Below are 21,807 nucleotides of genomic sequence, written 5' to 3'. Positions count from 1 at the left end.
TCTCTGCCTTTCTATCCTCTCTCTCTGCCTCTCTATCCTCTCTCTCTGCCTCTCTATCCTCTCTCTCTGCCTCTCTATCCTCTCTCTCTGCCTCTCTCTCTGCCTCTCTATCCTCTCTCTCTGCCTCTCTATCCTCTCTCTCTGCCTCTCTCTCTCTCTCTGCCTCTCTCTCTCTCTTCTCTGCCTCTCTTCTCTCTTCTCTGCCTCTCTTCTCTGCCTTTCTCTCTCTTCTCTGCCTCTCTCTCTTCTCTGCCTCTCTCTCTTCTGTCTCTCTCTTCTCTCTCTCTCGTTCTGCCTCTCTCTCTCTTCTCTGCCTCTCTCTCTGTCTCTTTTATATACTATACTATATTAGCAGACACTTTTAACCAAAGCAATTAATGCTCTCACTTTTCTTACTCATTCACTCTCATCAAGACAACCATTGTCTCTATTGATAAACCACTGTAAATCTTATAAACCAGGGGTGTCAAACTCATTCCACGGAGGGCCTAGTGTCTGCAGGTAATTTCTTTCTTTCAATTAAGACCTAGACAACCAGGTGAGGGGAGTTCCTTACTGAGACCTAGACAACCAGGTGAAGGGAGTTCCTTACTGAGACCTGGACAACCAGGTGAGGGGAGTTCCTTACTGAGACCTGGACAACCAGGTGAGGGGAGTTCCTTACTGAGACCTAGACAACCAGGTGAGACAGGTTCCTTACTGAGACCTAGACAACCAGGTGAGACAGGTTCCTTACTGAGACCTGGACAACCAGGTGAGGGGAGTTCCTTACTGAGACCTAGACAACCAGGTGAGGGGAGTTCCTTACTGAGACCTGGACAACCAGGTGAGGGGAGTTCCTTACTGAGACCTAGACAACCAGGTGAGACAGGTTCCTTATTCAGACCTAGACAACCAGGTGAGGGGAGTTCCTTACTGAGACCTAGACAACCAGGTGAGGGGAGTTCCTTACTGAGACCTAGACAACCAGGTGAGGGGAGTTCCTTACTGAGACCTGGACAACCAGGTGAGGGGAGTTCCTTACTGAGACCTAGACAACCAGGTGAGGGGAGTTCCTTACTGAGACCTAGAAAACCAGGTGAGGGGAGTTCCTTACTGAGAACTAGACAACCAGGTGAGGGGAGTTCCTTACTGAGAACTAGAAAACCAGGTGAGGGGAGTTCCTTACTGAGACCTGGACAACCAGGTGAGGGGAGTTCCTTACTGAGACCTAGACAACCAGGTGAGGGGAGTTCCTTACTGAGACCTGGACAACCAGGTGAGGGGAGTTCCTTACTGAGACCTAGACAACCAGGTGAGGGGAGTTCCTTACTGAGACCTAGACAACCAGGTGAGGGGAGTTCCTTACTGAGACCTGGACAACCAGGTGAGGGGAGTTCCTTACTGAGACCTAGACAACCAGGTGAGGGGAGTTCCTTACTGAGACCTGGACAACCAGGTGAGGGGAGTTCCTTACTGAGACCTAGACAACCAGGTGAGGGGAGTTCCTTACTGAGACCTAGACAACCAGGTGAGGGGAGTTCCTTACTGAGACAACCAGGTGAGGGGAGTTCCTTACTGAGACCTAGACAACCAGGTGAGGGGAGTTCCTTACTGAGACCTAGACAACCAGGTGAGAGGAGTTCCTTACTGAGACAACCAGGTGAGGAGAGTTCCTTACTGAGACCTAGACAACCAGGTGAGGGGTGTTCCTTACTGAGACCTAGACAACCAGGTGAGGAGAGTTCCTTACTGAGACCTAGACAACCAGGTGAGGGGTGTTCCTTACTGAGACCTAGACAACCAAGTGAGGGGAGTTCCTTACTGTAACCTAGACAACCAGGTGAGGGGAGTTCCTTACTGTAACCTAGACAACCAGGTGAGGGGAGTTCCTTACTGAGACCTAGACAACCAGGTGAGGGGAGTTCCTTACTGTAACCTAGACAACCAGGTGAGGGGAGTTCCTTACTGTAACCTAGACAACCAGGTGAGGGGAGTTCCTTACTGTAACCTAGACAACCAGGTGAGGGGAGTTCCTTACTGAGACCTAGACAACCAGGTGAGGGGAGTTCCTTACTGTAACCTAGACAACCAGGTGAGGGGAGTTCCTTACTGTAACCTAGACAACCAGGTGAGGGGAGTTCCTTACTGAGACCTAGACAACCAGGTGAGGGGAGTTCCTTACTGAGACCTAGACAACCAGGTGAGGGGAGTTCCTTACTGAGACCTGGACAACCAGGTGAGGGGAGTTCCTTACTGAGACCTGGACAACCAGGTGAGGGGTGTTCCTTACTGAGACCTAGACAACCAGGTGAGGGGAGTTCCTTACTGAGACCTGGACAACCAGGTGAGGGGAGTTCCTTACTGAGACCTAGACAACCAGGTGAGACAGGTTCCTTACTGAGACCTAGACAACCAGGTGAGGGGAGTTCCTTACTGAGACCTAGACAACCAGGTGAGGGGAGTTCCTTACTGAGACCTAGACAACCAGGTGAGGGGAGTTCCTTACTGAGACCTAGAGACAACCAGGTGAGGGGAGTTCCTTACTGAGACCTAGACAACCAGGTGAGGGGAGTTCCTTACTGAGACTTGGACAACCAGGTGAGGGGAGTTCCTTACTGAGACCTAGACAACCAGGTGAGGGGAGTTCCTTACTGAGACCTAGACAACCAGGTGAGACAGGTTCCTTACTGAGACCTGGACAACCAGGTGAGGGGAGTTCCTTACTGAGACCTAGACAACCAGGTGAGGGGAGTTCCTTACTGAGACTTGGACAACCAGGTGAGGGGAGTTCCTTACTGAGACCTAGACAACCAGGTGAGACAGGTTCCTTACTGAGACCTGGACAACCAGGTGAGGGGAGTTCCTTACTGAGACCTAGACAACCAGGTGAGGGGAGTTCCTTACTGAGACCTAGACAACCAGGTGAGGGGAGTTCCTTACTGAGACCTAGAGACAACCAGGTGAGGGGAGTTCCTTACTGAGACCTAGACAACCAGGTGCGGGGAGTTCCTTACTGAGACCTGGACAACCAGGTGAGGGGAGTTCCTTACTGAGACCTAGACAACCAGGTGCGGGGAGTTCCTTACTGAGACCTAGACAACCAGGTGAGGGGAGTTCCTTACTGAGACCTAGACAACCAGGTGATGGGAGTTCCTTACTGAGACCTGGACAACCAGGTGAGGGGAGTTCCTTACTGAGACCTGGACAACCAGGTGAGGGGAGTTCCTTACTGAGACCTAGACAACCAGGTGAGGAGAGTTCCTTAGTAATCAGTGACCTTAGTTCATCAAGGGAGAAGTGAAAACCTGCAGGAACTTGTCTCTCTGTGGAATGAGTTTGACACGTGCTGTAAACACACCTCTCATGAAACCCTGTTTTGAACCAAATCCTTTGTCTCCTGCAGGGTCTGGACTGTATCAGCATCATAGAGTCTCTGGCCAGACTGCTGAGGAAACACCCAGGTCAGTGTCTAGACCCTGTGATAATGTAGTATATGGGTCAGTGGCTGGACCCTGTGATAATGTACTATATGGGTCAGTGGCTGGACCCTGTGATAATGTAGTATATGGGTCGGTGTCTGGACCCTGTGATAATGTAGAATATGGGTCGGTGTCTGGACCCTGTGATAATGTAGAATATGGGTCGGTGTCTGGACCCTGTGATAATGTAGAATATGGGTCAGTGTCTAGACACGACCCTGTGATAATGTAGTATATGGGTCAGTGTCTAGACACGACCCTGTGATAATGTAGTATATGGGTCGGTGTCTGGACCCTGTGATCATGTGGAATATGTTATGGGTCGGTGTCTGGACCCTGTGATAATGTAGTATATGGGTCGGTGTCTGGACCCTGTGATAATTTAGAATATGGGTCGGTGTCTGGACCCTGTGATAATGTAGCGGTGTCTGGACCCTGTGATAATGTAGTATATGGGTCGGTGTCTGGACCCTGTGATAATGTAGTATATGGGTCAGTGTCTAGACCCTGTGATATTGTAGTATATGGGTCGGTGGCTGGACACGATAATGTAGTATATGGGTCGGTGTCTGGACCCTGCGATAATGTAGTATATGGGTCGGTGTTTGGACACGATAATGTAGTATATGGGTCGGTGTCTGGACCCTGCGATAATGTAGTATATGGGTCGGTGTCTGAACACGATAATGTAGTATATGGGTCAGTGGCTGGACCCTGTGATAATGTAGAATATGGGTCAGTGTCTAGACACGACCCTGTGATGATGTAGTATATGGGTCAGTGGCTGGACCCTGTGATAATGTAGTATATGGGTCGGTGTCTGGACCCTGTGATAATATAGAATATGGGTCGGTGTCTGTACCCTGTGATAATGTATAATATGGGTCGGTGTCTGGACCCTGTGATAATGTAGCGGTGTCTGGACCCTGTGATAATGTAGTATATGGGTCGGTGTCTGGACCCTGTGATAATGTAGTATATGGGTCAGTGTCTAGACCCTGTGATATTGTAGTATATGGGTCGGTGGCTGGACCCTGTGATAATGTAGTATATGGGTGGGTGTCTGGACACGATAATGTAGTATATGGGTCGGTGTCTGGACCCTGCGATAATGTAGTATATGGGTCGGTGTCTGGACACGATAATGTAGTATATGGGTCGGTGTCTGGACCCTGCGATAATGTAGTATATGGGTCGGTGTCTGGACACGATAATGTAGTATATGTGTCGGTGTCTGGACCCTGCGATAATGTAGTATATGGGTCGGTGTCTGAACACGATAATGTAGTATATGGGTCAGTGGCTGGACCCTGTGATAATGTAGAATATGGGTCGGTGTCTAGACACGACCCTGTGATAATGTAGTATATGGGTCAGTGGCTGGACCCTGTGATGATGTAGAATATGGGTCAGTGTCTAGACACGACCCTGTGATAATGTAGAATATGGGTTGGCGTCTGGACCCTGTGATAATGTAGAATATGGGTCGGTGTCTGGACCCTGTGATAATGTATAATATGGGTCGGTGGCTGGACCCTGTGATAATGTAGTATATGGGTCGGTGTCTGGACCCTGTGATAATGTAGTATATGGGTCGGTGTCTGTACCCTGTGATAATGTATAATATGGGTCGGTGTCTGGACCCTGTGATAATGTAGTATATGGGTCAGTGCCTGGACCCTGTGATAATGTAGTTTATGGGTCAGTGTCTGGACAACGACCCTGTGATAATGTAGAATATGGGGGCAGTGTCTAGACACGACCCTGTGATAATGTAGAATATGGATTCTCCATATAGTCCCCTTGTACTGTGCACCAGGTGTGTATCTGTAAACCCGTGTCAATGTGGGATACTGTATATGAATTGTCCCTGTGGGCCCCAGGTCTGAGGAACATCCTTCCCATCACCACGGCGAAGGTCCCCATCGTTAAGTTCTACCACGCCAGGACCGGCTTGGAGGGAGACATCAGTCTCTACAACACGCTGGTCAGAGGAAAACACACCTGATCATAACACCTAGTTGGTCATGTGAGAGCAGGAAGCAGTGACTGAACACTTTTTTGTTTTCTCTCTCTCTTGGCTATCAGGCCTTACACAACACGCGTCTGTTGGCGTCGTACGCCGCCATCGACCCCCGAGTGAAGATGCTGTGTTATGTCACGAAGGTGTTTGCCAAGGTATGTCCCACTAGATTACAGCTGAGATGAGAAAGACACACTGAAAGGTTTAGATGGTGATCAACTTTCTATCAGTTTAACCTGATAAACAGCTGATGATAGGATAAAGAGTATTCTACCCAATATTTAATATCTGTGTTGTCCCCTGGTCTAGTTAACGGGGATGTTTTAATATCTGTGTTGTCCCCTGGTCTAGTTAAAGGGGATGTTTTAATATCTGTGTTGTCCCCTGGTCTAGTTAACGGGGATGTTTTAATATCTGTTGTCCCCTGGTCTAGTTAACGGGGATGTTTTAATATCTGTGTTGTCCCCTGGTCTAGTTAAAGAGGATGTTTTAATATCCATGTTGTCCCCTGGTCTAGTTAAAGGGGATGTTTTAATATCTGTGTTGTCCCCTGGTCTAGTTAAAGGGGATGTTTTAATATCTGTGTTGTCCCCTGGTCTAGTTAAAGGGGATGTTTTAATATCCGTGTTGTCCCCTGGTCTAGTTAAAGGGGATGTTTTAATATCCATGTTGTCCCCTGGTCTAGTTAAAGAGGATGTTTTAATATCCATGTTGTCCCCTGGTCTAGTTAAAGGGGATGTTTTAATATCTGTGTTGTCCCCTGGTCTAGTTAAAGGGGATGTTTTAATATCTATGTTATCCCCTGGTCTAGTTAAAGGGGATGTTTTAATATCTACGTTGTCCCCTGGTCTAGTTAAAGGGGATGTTTTAATATCTGTGTTGTCCCCTGGTCTAGTTAAAGGGGATGTTTTAATATCTGTGTTGTCCCCTGGTCTAGTTAAAGGGGATGTTTTAATATCTGTGTTGTCCCCTGGTCTAGTTAAAGGGGATGTTTTAATATCTGTGTTGTCCCCTGGTCTAGTTAAAGGGGATGTTTTAATATCTGTTGTCCCCTGGTCTAGTTAAAGGGGATGTTTTAATACCTGTTGTCCCCTGGTCTAGTTAAAGGGGATGTTTTAATATCTGTTGTCCCCTGGTCTAGTTAAAGGGGATGTTTTAATATCTGTGTTGTCCCCTGGTCTAGTTAAAGGGGATGTTTTAATACCTGTTGTCCCCTGGTCTAGTTAAAGGGGATGTTTTAATATCTATGTTGTCCCCTGGTCTAGTTAAAGGGGATGTTTTAATATCTATGTTGTCCCCTGGTCTAGTTAAAGGGGATGTTTTAATATCTGTTGTCCCCTGGTCTAGTTAAAGGGGATGTTTTAATATCTGTGTTGTCCCCTGGTCTAGTTAAAGGGGATGTTTTAATATCTGTGTTGTCCCCTGGTCTAGTTAAAGGGGATGTTTTAATACCTGTTGTCCCCTGGTCTAGTTAAAGGGGATGTTTTAATATCTATGTTGTCCCCTGGTCTAGTTAAAGGGGATGTTTTAATATCTATGTTGTCCCCTGGTCTAGTTAAAGGGGATGTTTTAATATCTGTGTTGTCCCCTGGTCTAGTTAAAGGGGATGTTTTAATACCTGTTGTCCCCTGGTCTAGTTAAAGGGGATGTTTTAATATCTGTTGTCCCCTGGTCTAGTTAAAGGGGATGTTTTAATATCTGTGTTGTCCCCTGGTCTAGTTAAAGGGGATGTTTTAATACCTGTTGTCCCCTGGTCTAGTTAAAGGGGATGTTTTAATATCTATGTTGTCCCCTGGTCTAGTTAAAGGGGATGTTTTAATATCTATGTTGTCCCCTGGTCTAGTTAAAGGGGATGTTTTAATATCTGTGTTGTCCCCTGGTCTAGTTAAAGGGGATGTTTTAATATCTGTGTTGTCCCCTGGTCTAGTTAAAGGGGATGTTTTAATATCTGTGTTGTCCCCTGGTCTAGTTAAAGGGGATGTTTTAATACCTGTTGTCCCCTGGTCTAGTTAAAGGGGATGTTTTAATATCTATGTTGTCCCCTGGTCTAGTTAAAGGGGATGTTTTAATATCTATGTTGTCCCCTGGTCTAGTTAAAGGGGATGTTTTAATATCTATGTTGTCCCCTGGTCTAGTTAAAGGGGATGTTTTAATATCTGTGTTGTCCCCTGGTCTAGTTAAAGGGGATGTTTTAATACCTGTTGTCCCCTGGTCTAGTTAAAGGGGATGTTTTAATATCTGTGTTGTCCCCTGGTCTAGTTAAAGGGGATGTTTTAATACCTGTTGTCCCCTGGTCTAGTTAAAGGGGATGTTTTAATATCTATGTTGTCCCCTGGTCTAGTTAAAGGGGATGTTTTAATATCTGTGTTGTCCCCTGGTCTAGTTAAAGGGGATGTTTTAATATCTGTGTTGTCCCCTGGTCTAGTTAAAGGGGATGTTTTAATATCTGCGTTGTCCCCTGGTCTAGTTAAAGGGGATGTTTTAATATCTGTGTTGTCCCCTGGTCTAGTTAAAGGGGATGTTTTAATATCTATGTTGTCCCCTGGTCTAGTTAAAGGGGATGTTTTAATATCTGTGTTGTCCCCTGGTCTAGTTAAAGGGGATGTTTTAATATCTGTGTTGTCCCCTGGTCTAGTTAAAGGGGATGTTTTAATACCTGTTGTCCCCTGGTCTAGTTAAAGGGGATGTTTTAATATCTATGTTGTCCCCTGGTCTAGTTAAAGGGGATGTTTTAATATCTATGTTGTCCCCTGGTCTAGTTAAAGGGGATGTTTTAATATCTGTGTTGTCCCCTGGTCTAGTTAAAGGGGATGTTTTAATATCTGCGTTGTCCCCTGGTCTAGTTAAAGGGGATGTTTTAATATCTGTGTTGTCCCCTGGTCTAGTTAAAGGGGATGTTTTAATATCTATGTTGTCCCCTGGTCTAGTTAAAGGGGATGTTTTAATATCTGTGTTGTCCCCTGGTCTAGTTAAAGGGGATGTTTTAATATCTGTGTTGTCCCCTGGTCTAGTTGTGTGATATCGGTGATGCGTCTCGAGGCAGCCTGTCATCCTATGGCTTCACCCTGATGGTGCTATTCTACCTGCAGCAGAGGAACCCACCTGTTATACCTGTACTACAGGAGGTAAGACAGAGGAACCCACCTGTTATACCTGTACTACAGGAGGTAAGACACAGAGGAACCCACCTGTTATACCTGTACTACAGGAGGTAAGACACAGAGGAACCCACCTGTTATACCTGTACTACAGGAGGTAAGACAGAGAGGAACCCACCTGTTATACTTGTACTACAGGAGGTAAGACAGAGGAACCCACCTGTTATACCTGTACTACAGGAGGTAAGACACTTAGGAACCCACCTGTTATACCTGTACTACAGGAGGTAAGACACAGAGGAACCCACCTGTTATACCTGTACTACAGGAGGTAAGACAGAGGAACCCACCTGTTATACCTGTACTACAGGAGGTAAGACACAGAGGAACCCACCTGTTATACCTGTACTACAGGAGGTAAGACACAGAGGAACCCACCTGTTATACCTGTACTACAGGAGGTAAGACACAGAGGAACCCACCTGTTATACCTGTACTACAGGAGGTAAGACACAGAGGAACCCACCTGTTATACCTGTACTACAGGAGGTAAGACACAGAGGAACCCACCTGTTATACCTGTACTACAGGAGGTAAGACAGAGGAACCCACCTGTTATACCTGTACTACAGGAGGTAAGACAGAGGAACCCACCTGTTATACCTGTACTACAGGAGGTAAGACAGAGAGGAACCCACCTGTTATACCTGTACTACAGGAGGTAAGACACAGAGGGACCCACCTGTTATACCTGTACTACAGGAGGTAAGACAGAGGAACCCACCTGTTATACCTGTACTACAGGAGGTAAGACACAGAGGAACCCACCTGTTATACCTGTACTACAGGAGGTAAGACAGAGGAACCCACCTGTTATACCTGTACTACAGGAGGTAAGACAGAGGAACCCACCTGTTATACCTGTACTACAGGAGGTAAGACACAGAGGAACCCACCTGTTATACCTGTACTACAGGAGGTAAGACAGAGGAACCCACCTGTTATACCTGTACTACAGGAGGTAAGACACAGAGGAACCCACCTGTTATACCTGTACTACAGGAGGTAAGACACAGAGGAACCCACCTGTTATACCTGTACTACAGGAGGTAAGACAGAGGAACCCACCTGTTATACCTGTACTACAGGAGGTAAGACACAGAGGAACCCACCTGTTATACCTGTACTACAGGAGGTAAGACAGAGGAACCCACCTGTTATACCTGTACTACAGGAGGTAAGACACTTAGGAACCCACCTGTTATACCTGTACTACAGGAGGTAAGACAGAGGAACCCACCTGTTATACCTGTACTACAGGAGGTAAGACAGAGGAACCCACCTGTTATACCTGTACTACAGGAGGTAAGACAGAGAGGAACCCACCTGTTATACCTGTACTACAGGAGGTAAGACAGAGGAACCCACCTGTTATACCTGTACTACAGGAGGTAAGACACAGAGGAACCCACCTGTTATACCTGTACTACAGGAGGTAAGACAGAGGAACCCACCTGTTATACCTGTACTACAGGAGGTAAGACACAGAGGAACCCACCTGTTATACCTGTACTACAGGAGGTAAGACAGAGGAACCCACCTGTTATACCTGTACTACAGGAGGTAAGACACAGAGGAACCCACCTGTTATACCTGTACTACAGGAGGTAAGACACAGAGGAACCCACCTGTTATACCTGTACTACAGGAGGTAAGACACAGAGGAACCCACCTGTTATACCTGTACTACAGGAGGTAAGACACAGAGGAACCCACCTGTTATACCTGTACTACAGGAGGTAAGACAGAGGAACCCACCTGTTATACCTGTACTACAGGAGGTAACTCAACTAAATCTGACTTCGGACCAATGAGTACAGTTCTGAGCAGTCTGTCCGTGAGTCCGATGATATTTTGGCAGATGTGCTGGCTGAATCTCTCATCGCTAAGACCTGCAATGTGTTTGTATATTTTGGCAGACGTATTGATTTGTGGTGTGTGTGTGTGTGTGTCGATAGATTTACGACGAGGAGGAGAAGCCTGAGGTTTTGGTAGATGGATGGAATGTCTACTTCTACCATGATCTGGAGAAACTGGTGAGTCCCTCTATCTGAACATCAGCTGTGGTGTGTGTGTGTCTCTCGCCCGAGCGGTGGCCCCGGTACCAGGGTAGCATGGTGTGTATTGGGCTCTGTGGCTGGGCCTGTTGCAGTTCTTCACCGAGACCTTTGACCTCTCTCTCTCTCTCTAGCCTGAGCGCTGGCAGCAGAGGAACGTGGAGTGTGTAGGTGCTCTGTGGCTGGGCCTGTTGCAGTTCTACACCGAGACCTTTGACCTCTCTCTCTATCTCTAGCCTGAGCGCTGGCAGCAGAGGAACGTGGAGTGTGTAGGTGCTCTGTGGCTGGGCCTGTTGCAGTTCTTCACCGAGACCTTTGACCTCTCTCTCTATCTCTAGCCTGAGCGCTGGCAGCAGAGGAACGTGGAGTGTGTAGGTGCTCTGTGGCTGGGCCTGTTGCAGTTCTACACCGAGACCTTTGACCTCTCTCTCTCTCTCTAGCCTGAGCGCTGGCAGCAGAGGAACGTGGAGTGTGTAGGTGCTCTGTGGCTGGGCCTGTTGCAGTTCTACACCGAGACCTTTGACCTCTCTCTCTCTCTCTAGCCTGAGCGCTGGCAGCAGAGGAACGTGGAGTGTGTAGGTGCTCTGTGGCTGGGCCTGTTGCAGTTCTACACCGAGACCTTTGACCTCTCTCTCTATCTCTAGCCTGAGCGCTGGCAGCAGAGGAACGTGGAGTGTGTAGGTGCTCTGTGGCTGGGCCTGTTGCAGTTCTACACCGAGACCTTTGACCTCTCTCTCTCTCTCTAGCCTGAGCGCTGGCAGCAGAGGAACGTGGAGTGTGTAGGTGCTCTGTGGCTGGGCCTGTTGCAGTTCTTCACCGAGACCTTTGACCTCTCTCTCTCTCTCTAGCCTGAGCGCTGGCAGCAGAGGAACGTGGAGTGTGTAGGTGCTCTGTGGCTGGGCCTGTTGCAGTTCTTCACCGAGACCTTTGACCTCTCTCTCTATCTCTAGCCTGAGCGCTGGCAGCAGAGGAACGTGGAGTGTGTAGGTGCTCTGTGGCTGGGCCTGTTGCAGTTCTACACCGAGACCTTTGACTTCAGAGAACATGTCATCTCCATTAGACAGAGCGCAGCTCTCACCACCTTCAACAAGCAGTGGACCTCTAAGTACATCGTCATCGAGGGTCAGTACTAGACTTGATTTACTCCGACCAAAAGGGGCCGTAACAGTGGCTCCGTCTCTTCTGTAAAAGCTGTCCTGGACACTTTCCCTCACTTAATTTGTCCTCGAGGATCGTGAACGTTGAGGGGGTTTGAGGGGAGCTATTGGTCGAGGGTTGTAAACGTTAAGGGGAGCTATTGGTCGAGGGTTGTGAACGTTGAGGAGAGCTATTGGTCGAAGGTTGTGAACGTTGAGGAGAGCTATTGGTCGAGGGTTGTGAACGTTGAGGGGAGCTATTGGTCGAGGGTTGTGAATGTTGAGGGGAGCTATTGGTCGAGGGTTGTAAACGTTGAGGGGAGCTATTGGTCGAGGGTTGTAAACGTTGAGGAGAGCTTTTGGTCAAGGGTTGTGAATGTTGAGGGGAGCTATTGGTCAAGGGTTGTAAACGTTGAGAGCTTTTGGTCAAGGGTTGTGAATGTTGAGGGGAGCTATTGGTCAAGGGTTGTAAACGTTGAGAGCTTTTGGTCAAGGGTTGTGAATGTTGAGGGGAGCTATTGGTCGAGGGTTGTAAACGTTGAGGGGAGCTATTGGTCGAGGGTTGTAAACGTTGAGGGGAGCTATTGGTCGAGGGTTGTAAACGTTGAGGGGAGCTATTGGTCGAGGGTTGTAAACGTTGAGGGGAGCTATTGGTCGAGGGTTGTAAACGTTGAGGGGAGCTATTGGTCGAGGGAGATTGAGGGGAGCTATTGGTCGAGGGTTGTAAACGTTGAGGGGAGCTATTGGTCGAGGGAGATTGAGGGGAGCTATTGGTCGAGGGTTGTAAACGTTGAGGGGAGCTATTGGTTGAGGGGGATTGAGGGGAGCTATTGGTCGAGGGTTGTAAAAGTTGAGGGGAGCTATTGGTCGAGGGTTGTAAAAGTTGAGGGGAGCTATTGGTCGAGGGTTGTGAACGTTGAGGGGAGCTATTGGTGCAGGCTGTTTTCATTTATCATCAACAGAGGGTGTAACACTGCTAGGTTGTAGTAAAACCCGACACACCCTGCAGCTCTCCAGGGAGGGTTGTGAACCAGGGATCTAGTTATCTGATCTCATGTTTTTCTTTCCAGATCCTTTTGACCTGAACCATAACCTGGGAGCTGGCCTGTCCAGGAGAAGTAGGTATCTCTCTATCTCTGTCTGTATGCCTGTCCAGGAGAAGTAGGTATCTCTCTATCTCTGTCTGTATGCCTGTCCAGGAGAAGTAGGTATCTCTTTATCTCTGTCTGTATGCCTGTCCAGGAGAAGTAGGTATCTCTCTGTCTGTCTGTATGCCTGTCCAGGAGAAGTAGGTATCTCTCTATCTCTCTGTCTGTATGCCTGTCCAGGAGAAGTAGGTATCTCTCTGTCTGTCTGTATGCCTGTCCAGGAGAAGTAGGTATCTCTCTATCTCTCTGTCTGTATGCCTGTCCAGGAGAAGTAGGTATCTCTCTGTCTGTCTGTATGCCTGTCCAAGAGAGATACCTACTTCTCCATCTTACTGTCTTTCTCTCATAGCATCATCCTCTGTTTCATTCACTTCCCTCCTGCCTCTCTCTCTCTCTCCCACTCCCTCTTCCTCCCACTCCCTCTTCCTCCCACTCCCTCTTCCTCCCACTCCCTCTTCCTCCCACTCCCTCTTCCTCCCACTCTCTCTCTCCCCCGTCCTCTCTCCCCCGTCCTCTCTCCCCCGTCCTCTCTCCCCCGTCCTCTCTGCCCCGTCCTCTCTGCCCCGTCCTCTCTCCCCCGTCCTCTCTCCCCCGTCCTCTCTCCCCCGTCCTCTCTCCCCCGTCCTCTCTCCCCCGTCCTCTCTCCCCCGTCCTCTCTCCCCCGTCCTCTCTCCCCCGTCCTCTCTCCCCCGTCCTCTCTCCCCCGTCCTCTCTCCCCCGTCCTCTCTCCCCCGTCCTCTCTCCCCCGTCCTCTCTCCCCCGTCTTCTCTGCCCCGTCTTCTCTGCCCCGTCTTCTCTGCCCCGTCCTCTCTGCCCCGTCCTCTCTGCCCCGTCCTCTCTCCCCCGTCCTCTCTCCCCCGTCCTCTCTCCCCCGTCCTCTCTCCCCCGTCCTCTCTCCCCCGTCCTCTCTCCCCCGTCCTCTCTCCCCCGTCCTCTCTCCCCCGTCCTCTCTCCCCCGTCCTCTCTGCCCCGTCTTCTCTGCCCCGTCCTCTCTCCCCCGTCCTCTCTGCCCCGTCCTCTCTCCCACTCTCTTTCCCTTTCTCTCTCCCTCACACTCTCTCCTCTCTCTCCCTTTCTCTCTCTCACAGTGACCAACTTCATCATGAAGGCGTTCATCAATGGCAGAAGTGTGTTTGGAACGCCAGTCAACGCCTACCCTCCTGAGTACACTAGTCAGATGGTTAGTATCCACTACCTACCCTCCTGAGTACGCTAGTCAGATGGTTAGTATCGACTACCTACCCTCCTGAGTACACTAGTCAGATGGTTAGTATCCACTACCTACCCTCCTGAGTACGCTAGTCAGATGGTTAGTATCGACTACCTACCCTCCTGAGTACGCTAGTCAGATGGTTAGTATCCACTACCTACCCTCCTGAGTACACTAGTCAGATGGTTAGTATCGACTACCTACCCTCCTGAGTACGCTAGTCAGATGGTTAGTATCCACTACCTACCTTCCTGAGTACGCTAGTCAGATGGTTAGTATCCACTACCTACCCTCCTGAGTACGCTAGTCAGATGGTTAGTATCCACTACCTACACTCCTGAGTACGCTAGTCAGATGGTTAGTATCGACTACCTACCCTCCTGAGTACGCTAGTCAGATGGTTAGTATCCACTACCTACCCTCCTGAGTACACTAGTCGGATGGTTAGTATCCACTACCTACCCTCCTGAGTACGCTAGTCGGATGGTTAGTATCCACTACCTACCCTCCTGAGTACGCTAGTCGGATGGTTAGTATCCACTACCTACCCTCCTGAGTACGCTAGTCGGATGGTTAGTATCCACTACCTACCCTCCTGAGTACGCTAGTCAGATGGTTAGTATCTACTACCTACCCTCCTGAGTACGCTAGTCAGATGGTTAGTATCCACTACCTACCCTCCTGAGTACGCTAGTCAGATGGTTAGTATCCACTACCTACCCTCCTGAGTACGCTAGTCAGATGGTTAGTATCCACTACCTACCCTCCTGAGTACGCTAGTCAGATGGTTAGTATCCACTACCTACCCTCCTGAGTACGCTAGTCAGATGGTTAGTATCCACTACCTACCCTCCTGAGTACACTAGTCAGATGGTTAGTATCCACTACCTACCCTCCTGAGTACGCTAGTCAGATGGTTAGTATCGACTACCTACCCTCCTGAGTACGCTAGTCAGATGGTTAGTATCCACTACCTACCCCCCTGAGTACGCTAGTCAGATGGTTAGTATCCACTACCTACCCTCCTGAGTACACTAGTCAGATGGTTAGTATCCACTACCTACCCTCCTGAGTACGCTAGTCAGATGGTTAGTATCCACTACCTACCCTCCTGAGTACGCTAGTCAGATGGTTAGTATCCACTACCTACCCTCCTGAGTACGCTAGTCAGATGGTTAGTATCCACTACCTACCCTCCTGAGTACGCTAGTCAGATGGTTAGTATCCACTACCTACCCTCCTGAGTACGCTAGTCAGATGGTTAGTATCTACTACCTACCCTCCTGAGTACGCTACTCAGATGGTTAGTATCCACTACCTACCCTCCTGAGTACACTAGTCAGATGGTTAGTATCCACTACCTACCCTCCTGAGTACACTAGTCAGATGGTTAGTATCCACTACCTACCCTCCTGAGTACACTAGTCAGATGGTTAGTATCCACTACCTACCCTCCTGAGTACGCTAGTCAGATAGTATCCACTACCTACCCTCCTGAGTACACTAGTCAGATGGTTAGTATCCACTACCTACCCTCCTGAGTACGCTAGTCAGATAGTATCCACTACCTACCCTCCTGAGTACGCTAGTCAGATGGTTAGTATCCACTACCTACCCTCCTGAGTACGCTAGTCAGATGGTTAGTATCCACTACCTACCCTCCTGAGTACACTAGTCAGATGGTTAGTATCCACTACCTACCCTCCTGAGTACACTAGTCAGATGGTTAGTATCCACTACCTACCCTCCTGAGTACACTAGTCAGATGGTTAGTATCCACTACCTACCCTCCTGAGTACACTAGTCAGATGGTTAGTATCCACTACCTACCCTCCTGAGTACGCTAGTCAGATGGTTAGTATCCACTACCTACCCTCCTGAGTACGCTAGTCAGATGGTTAGTATCCACTACCTACCCTCCTGAGTACGCTAGTCAGATGGTTAGTATCCACTACCTACCCTCCTGAGTACGCTAGTCGGATGGTTAGTATCCACTACCTACCCTCCTGAGTACGCTAGTCGGATGGTTAGTATCCACTACCTACCCTCCTGAGTACGCTAGTCGGATGGTTAGTATCCACTACCTACCCTCCTGAGTACGCTAGTCGGATGGTTAGTATCCACTACCTACCCTCCTGAGTACGCTAGTCGGATGGTTAGTATCCACTACCTACCCTCCTGAGTACGCTAGTCGGATGGTTAGTATCCACTACCTACCCTCCTGAGTACGCTAGTCGGATGGTTAGTATCCACTACCTACCCTCCTGAGTACGCTAGTCAGATGGTTAGTATCCACTACCTACCCTCCTGAGTACGCTAGTCAGATGGTTAGTATCCACTACCTACCCTCCTGAGTACGCTAGTCAGATGGTTAGTATCCACTACCTACCCTCCTGAGTACGCTAGTCAGATGGTTAGTATCCACTACCTACCCTCCTGAGTACGCTAGTCAGATGGTTAGTATCCACTACCTACCCTCCTGAGTACGCTAGTCAGATGGTTAGTATCCACTACCTACCCTCCTGAGTACACTAGTCAGATGCTTAGTATCCACTACCTACCCTCCTGAGTACACTAGTCAGATGGTTAGTATCCACTACCTACCCTCCTGAGTACACTAGTCAGATGGTTAGTATCCACTACCTACCCTCCTGAGTACGCTAGTCAGATGGTTAGTATCCACTACCTACCCTCCTGAGTACGCTAGTCAGATGGTTAGTATCCACTACCTACCCTCCTGAGTACGCTAGTCAGATGGTTAGTATCCACTACCTACCCTCCTGAGTACGCTAGTCAGATGGTTAGTATCCACTACCTACCCTCCTGAGTACGCTAGTCAGATGGTTAGTATCCACTACCTACCCTCCTGAGTACGCTAGTCAGATGGTTAGTATCCACTACCTACCCTCCTGAGTACACTAGTCAGATGGTTAGTATCCACTACCTACCCTCCTGAGTACACTAGTCAGATGGTTTGTATCGACTACCTACCCTCCTGAGTACACTAGTCAGATGGTTAGTATCCACTACCTACCCTCCTTAGTACACTAGTCAGATGGTTAGTATCCACTACCTACCCTCCTGAGTACACTAGTCAGATGGTTAGTATCCACTACCTACCCTCCTGAGTACACTAGTCAGATGGTTAGTATCCACTACCTACCCTCCTGAGTACACTAGTCAGATGGTTTGTATCGACTACCTACCCTCCTGAGTACACTAGTCAGATGGTTAGTATCCACTACCTACCCTCCTTAGTACGCTAGTCAGATGGTTAGTAAAAGAGGTCGACCGATTAATCGCCACTTGTTCCTCCCTAGTCCCCGGCCCTCTTTCCCCCCCTAGTCCCCGGCACTCGTTCCCCCACCCTAGTCCCCGGCCCTCGTTCCCCTCCCCTAGTCCCCGGCCCTCGTTCCCCCCCCCCTAGTCCCCGGCCCTCGTTCACCCCCCTAGTCCCCGGCCCTCGTTCCCCCCCCTAGTCCCCGGCCCTCGTTCCCCCCCCCCTAGTCCCCGGCCCTCGTTCCCCCCCCTAGTCCCCGGCCCTCGTTCCCCCCCCTAGTCCCCGGCCCTCGTTCCCCCCCCTAGTCCCCGGCCCTCGGTCCCCCCCCTAGTCCCCGGCCCTCGGTCCCCCCCCTAGTCCCCGGCCCTCGTTCCCCCCCCTAGTCCCCGGCCCTCGTTCCCCCCCTAGTCCCCGGCCCTCGTCCCCGGCCCTCGTTCCCCCCCCTAGTCCCCGACCCTCGTTCCCCGGCCCTCGTTCCCCCCCCTAGTCCCCGACCCTCGTTCCCCCCCCTAGTCCCCGGCCCTCTTTCCCCCCCTAGTCCCCGGCCCTCGTTCCCCCCCCCCCCTAGTCCCCGGCCCTCGTTCCCCCCCCCCTAGTCCCCGGCCCTCGTTCCCCCCCCTAGTCCCCGGCCCTCGTTCCCCCCCTAGTCCCCGGCCCTCGTTCCCCGGCCCTCGTCCCCCCCCCCTAGTCCCCGGCCCCCCCCCCCTAGTCCCCGGCCCTTATTTTGTCTATAGCCTAATAAACTGCATGGTTTCCCAAGTCGTAGAGGGAGGACCACACAACATATCATCACGTGACTCCAAGTTAAAACAGATGTGATGCTTAGTATATGGGTTTCTCATACATTTTTACTGACACAAAAAGACCCCACCATGTCAAACAAACTAACAAATTGTCTATCTGCATTAATAAAAGTGTACAGGTATATCCTGTTTCCGTCAGCCCGGTCATTACTTTTGAAATGGTTGGATCAATGTCCACCTTCATGATATGGATGAAGCCTGATTTGGAAAGTCTGAGTAGTTCTGATGTCATAATACACCCCTCAGATTCATTCGGACTTTTGAGGAAGTGTATTCTGGCTTCGGTGTCTCAAATAGGACAAACAGTAGTTTTTTCCCCCCTCATTTCCCCTCAGGGAGTATGCACGCACACTTGTTCGGTTTGCCTAGCCGACTTTAGCTAGCCGCCAGCCAAACTGAAGCATGCTAACTCCATAAAGGAATCAAATATTATAATAATATGACAGGATGCCTAAACAGTCAATCACAGGATAGCTTTAGGATCCATATATCGTCCATTTGTTTATTAATTGACATGATGTCATCACTGTGTAAATGTTCTGGACCGCAGGCAATATAATTATAACGAGTTCAATACTCAGCAATAATAGTAATTGTTCCTTGGACCCAAACATGAGAGGTGTTCTCATTTGTCTTATGCTGAGGGCTGTATCATAGCCGTTGGCTCGGCTGTGTGATTGTGCATGGATAGCATACCTGAATAATGAGCCGGTCCACGGGGATCCATCGCTCGTCCCCGTGTGCGTTGGGTTTGATGTGCTTCTCCAAGCAGTCTAGAGACTCCTTTAGTAGTGGAAAAATGTGTGTGTTGTGTTCTGGAAGATCTCGATGAGTTTTTCCGGGTGGATGAAGCTTCATCTCAGGTTTAGCGTAGCTGGGATCTCACCTCATTGTAGGTCTCTCTCCGTTTTAGCAGTTCAGCACTCAGGTCTGGGTAGATGCTGATCCTCTTCCCTGCGTTGGTCAGACCCCCGGGTCCCTGCGTTGGTCAGACCCCCGGGTCCCTGCGTTGGTCCCTGCGTTGGTCAGGACTCCCGGGTCCCTGCGTTGGTCAGGACTCCCGGGTCCCTGCGTTGGTCAGGACCCCCCGGGTCCCTGCGTTGGTCAGGACCCCCCGGGTCCCTGCGTTGGTCAGGACCCCCCGGGTCCCTGCGTTGGTCAGGACCCCCCGGGTCCCTGCGTTGGTCAGGACCCCTGCGTTGGTCAGGACCCCCGGGTCCCTGCGTTGGTCAGGACCCCTGCGTTGGTCAGGACCCCTGCGTTGGTCAGGACCCCCGGGTCCCTGCGTTGGTCAGGGTCCCTGCGTTGGTCAGGACCCCTGCGTTGGTCAGGACCCCCGGGTCCCTGCGTTGGTCAGGACCCCTGCGTTGGTCAGGACCCCCGGGTCCCTGCGTTGGTCAGGGTCCCTGCGTTGGTCAGGGTCCCTGCGTTGGTCAGGACCCCCGGGTCCCTGCGTTGGTCAGGGTCCCTGCGTTGGTCAGGGTCCCTGCGTTGGTCAGGGTCCCTGCGTTGGTCAGGGTCCCTGCGTTGGTCAGGGTCCCTGCGTTGGTCAGGACTCCCGGGTCCCTGCGTTGGTCAGACCCCCCGGGTCCCTGCGTTGGTCAGGACCCCCGGGTCCCTGCGTTGGTCAGGACCCCCCGGGTCCCTGCGTTGGTCAGGACTCCCGGGTCCCTGCGTTGGTCAGGACCCCTGCGTTGGTCAGGACCCCCCGGGTCCCTGCGTTGGTCAGGACCCCCCGGGTCCCTGCGTTGGTCAGGACCCCCCGGGTCCCTGCGTTGGTCAGGACCCCCGGGTCCCTGCGTTGGTCAGGACCCCCGGGTCCCTGCGTTGGTCAGGACCCCTGGGTCCCTGCGTTGGTCAGGGTCCCTGCGTTGGTCAGGACCCCCCGGGTCCCTGCGTTGGTCAGGACCCCCCGGGTCCCTGCGTTGGTCAGGACCCCCCGGGTCCCTGCGTTGGTCAGGACCCCCCGGGTCCCTGCGTTGGTCAGACCCCCCGGGTCCCTGCGTTGGTCAGGACTCCCCGGGTCCCTGCGTTGGTCAGGACCCCCCGGGTCCCTGCGTTGGTCAGACCCCCCGGGTCCCTGCGTTGGTCAGGACCCCCGGGTCCCTGCGTTGGTCAGGACCCCCCGGGTCCCTGCGTTGGTCAGACCCCCCGGGTCCCTGCGTTGGTCAGGACCCCCGGGTCCCTGCAAGGTGAACAATTTGCAGCTTGACTTCCGAAGCTGTTTATCCGTCCAATCATACGCCGTTTATGGAGCTGACCTGTGTTAATCAGCGGCATGGGGACTCGGCTTCTCTCGGCCTGAACAGTTGATAGAATATATTGCTCATGAAGGAAGTTGGGTTGCCCCGCTTCCACACCAGATTCAAGTTCTGTGACACGCACATCGAATTTACGGGAAAGATTTTCAAGTGATTCCGTTTTCTCTTTCATGTGTGTGATTTATCCCTTCCAGGTCATGGGGTCACACTTCTGTCGCGTTAGCTGTCTCCTCTAGACTTTCCACTTTAGTTGAATATGTATCCACTTTAGCAGTGAGCACTGCCAATTTATTAATTTACAGGTTTTAATTGGAAGTGGAGGGCAGAGGTAATCTCCTAATGAACAATCTCTGGTATAGTACCGATCAGCTCTGTCTTGTGTTGAGAGACTCCATGTTCCCACAAATTGTGGACAGACACAATAATGGATTTTACAGTATTGTGGGGGACTAATAATCGTACATTAAGCAATCCAAACACCTGTGAGTTCTAAAGTGCATTTCACATTTCCAAATCATAAAACTCATGTCACACAGTGTAAACATTGCTGACACCCTGTGGAAGCCATAGGAATTTCATCCAGGGGGCTAATTTTCAATATGACTGTTGTGCACCGGGGCCTCCCACTCCTCTTTCTATTCTGGTTAGAGCCAGTTTGCGCTGTTCTGTGAAGGGAGTAGTACACAGCGTTGTACGAGATCTTCAGTTCCTTGACAATTTCTCACATGGAATAGCCTTCATTTCTCAGAACAAGAATAGACTGACGAGTTTCAGAAGAAAGTTATTTGTTTCTGGATATTTTGAGCCTGTAATCAAACCCACAAATGCTCCAGATACTCAACTAGTCTAAAAGAAGTCCAGTTTTATTGCTTCTTTAATCAGAACAACAGTTTTCAGCTGTGCTAACATAATTGCAAAAGGGTTTTCTAATGATCAATTAGCCTTTTAAAATTATAAACTTGGATTAGCTAACACAACATGCCATTGGAACACAGGAGTGATGGTTGCTGATAATGGGCCTCTGTACGCCTATGTACAGTTGAAGTTGGAAGTTTATATACACCTTAGCCAAATACATTTAACTTCTTCTGGCTGCAAGCCCGACGTCGGTACACTTATGACAACAGCCAGCTCAAGTGCAGGGCGCGAAATTCAAAATATATTTTTTTTTAATATTTAACTTTCACACATTAACAAGTCCAATACAGCATATGAAAGGTACACATCTTGTGAATCCAGCCAACATGTCCGAATTTTAAAATGTTTTACA

The 21,807-nt window shown here is 50.1% G+C and overlaps 1 protein-coding gene across 3 annotated transcripts in view; it reads left to right on the top strand.

Annotated features, from left to right (window-relative positions):
- The window catches only part of tut7 (terminal uridylyl transferase 7), a 68,621-nt gene that overhangs the window by 38,152 nt on the left and 8,662 nt on the right, over positions 1 to 21,807 (top strand). For 2 of the 3 annotated variants that reach the window (XM_055923365.1, XM_055923366.1), the window contains exons 18-23: positions 3,386 to 3,443; positions 5,345 to 5,448; positions 5,550 to 5,639; positions 8,496 to 8,609; positions 10,601 to 10,678; positions 10,834 to 11,741. In XM_055923365.1, the coding sequence (XP_055779340.1) occupies positions 3,386 to 3,443; positions 5,345 to 5,448; positions 5,550 to 5,639; positions 8,496 to 8,609; positions 10,601 to 10,678; positions 10,834 to 10,935 (546 nt within the window). In that variant the 3' untranslated portion in view covers positions 10,936 to 11,741. Of the gene's footprint in view, positions 1 to 3,385; positions 3,444 to 5,344; positions 5,449 to 5,549; positions 5,640 to 8,495; positions 8,610 to 10,600; positions 10,679 to 10,833; positions 11,822 to 12,905; positions 12,954 to 14,071; positions 14,164 to 21,807 lie in introns of those variants that run through there. The other variant, XM_055923367.1, reaches the window with a different exon arrangement.

Source organism: Salvelinus fontinalis, chromosome 5 (genome assembly GCF_029448725.1).
Source record: "Salvelinus fontinalis isolate EN_2023a chromosome 5, ASM2944872v1, whole genome shotgun sequence".
In the NCBI taxonomy this organism is placed as follows: Eukaryota; Metazoa; Chordata; class Actinopteri; order Salmoniformes; family Salmonidae; genus Salvelinus; species Salvelinus fontinalis.
This window is presented reverse-complemented; position numbering and strand designations above follow the sequence as displayed.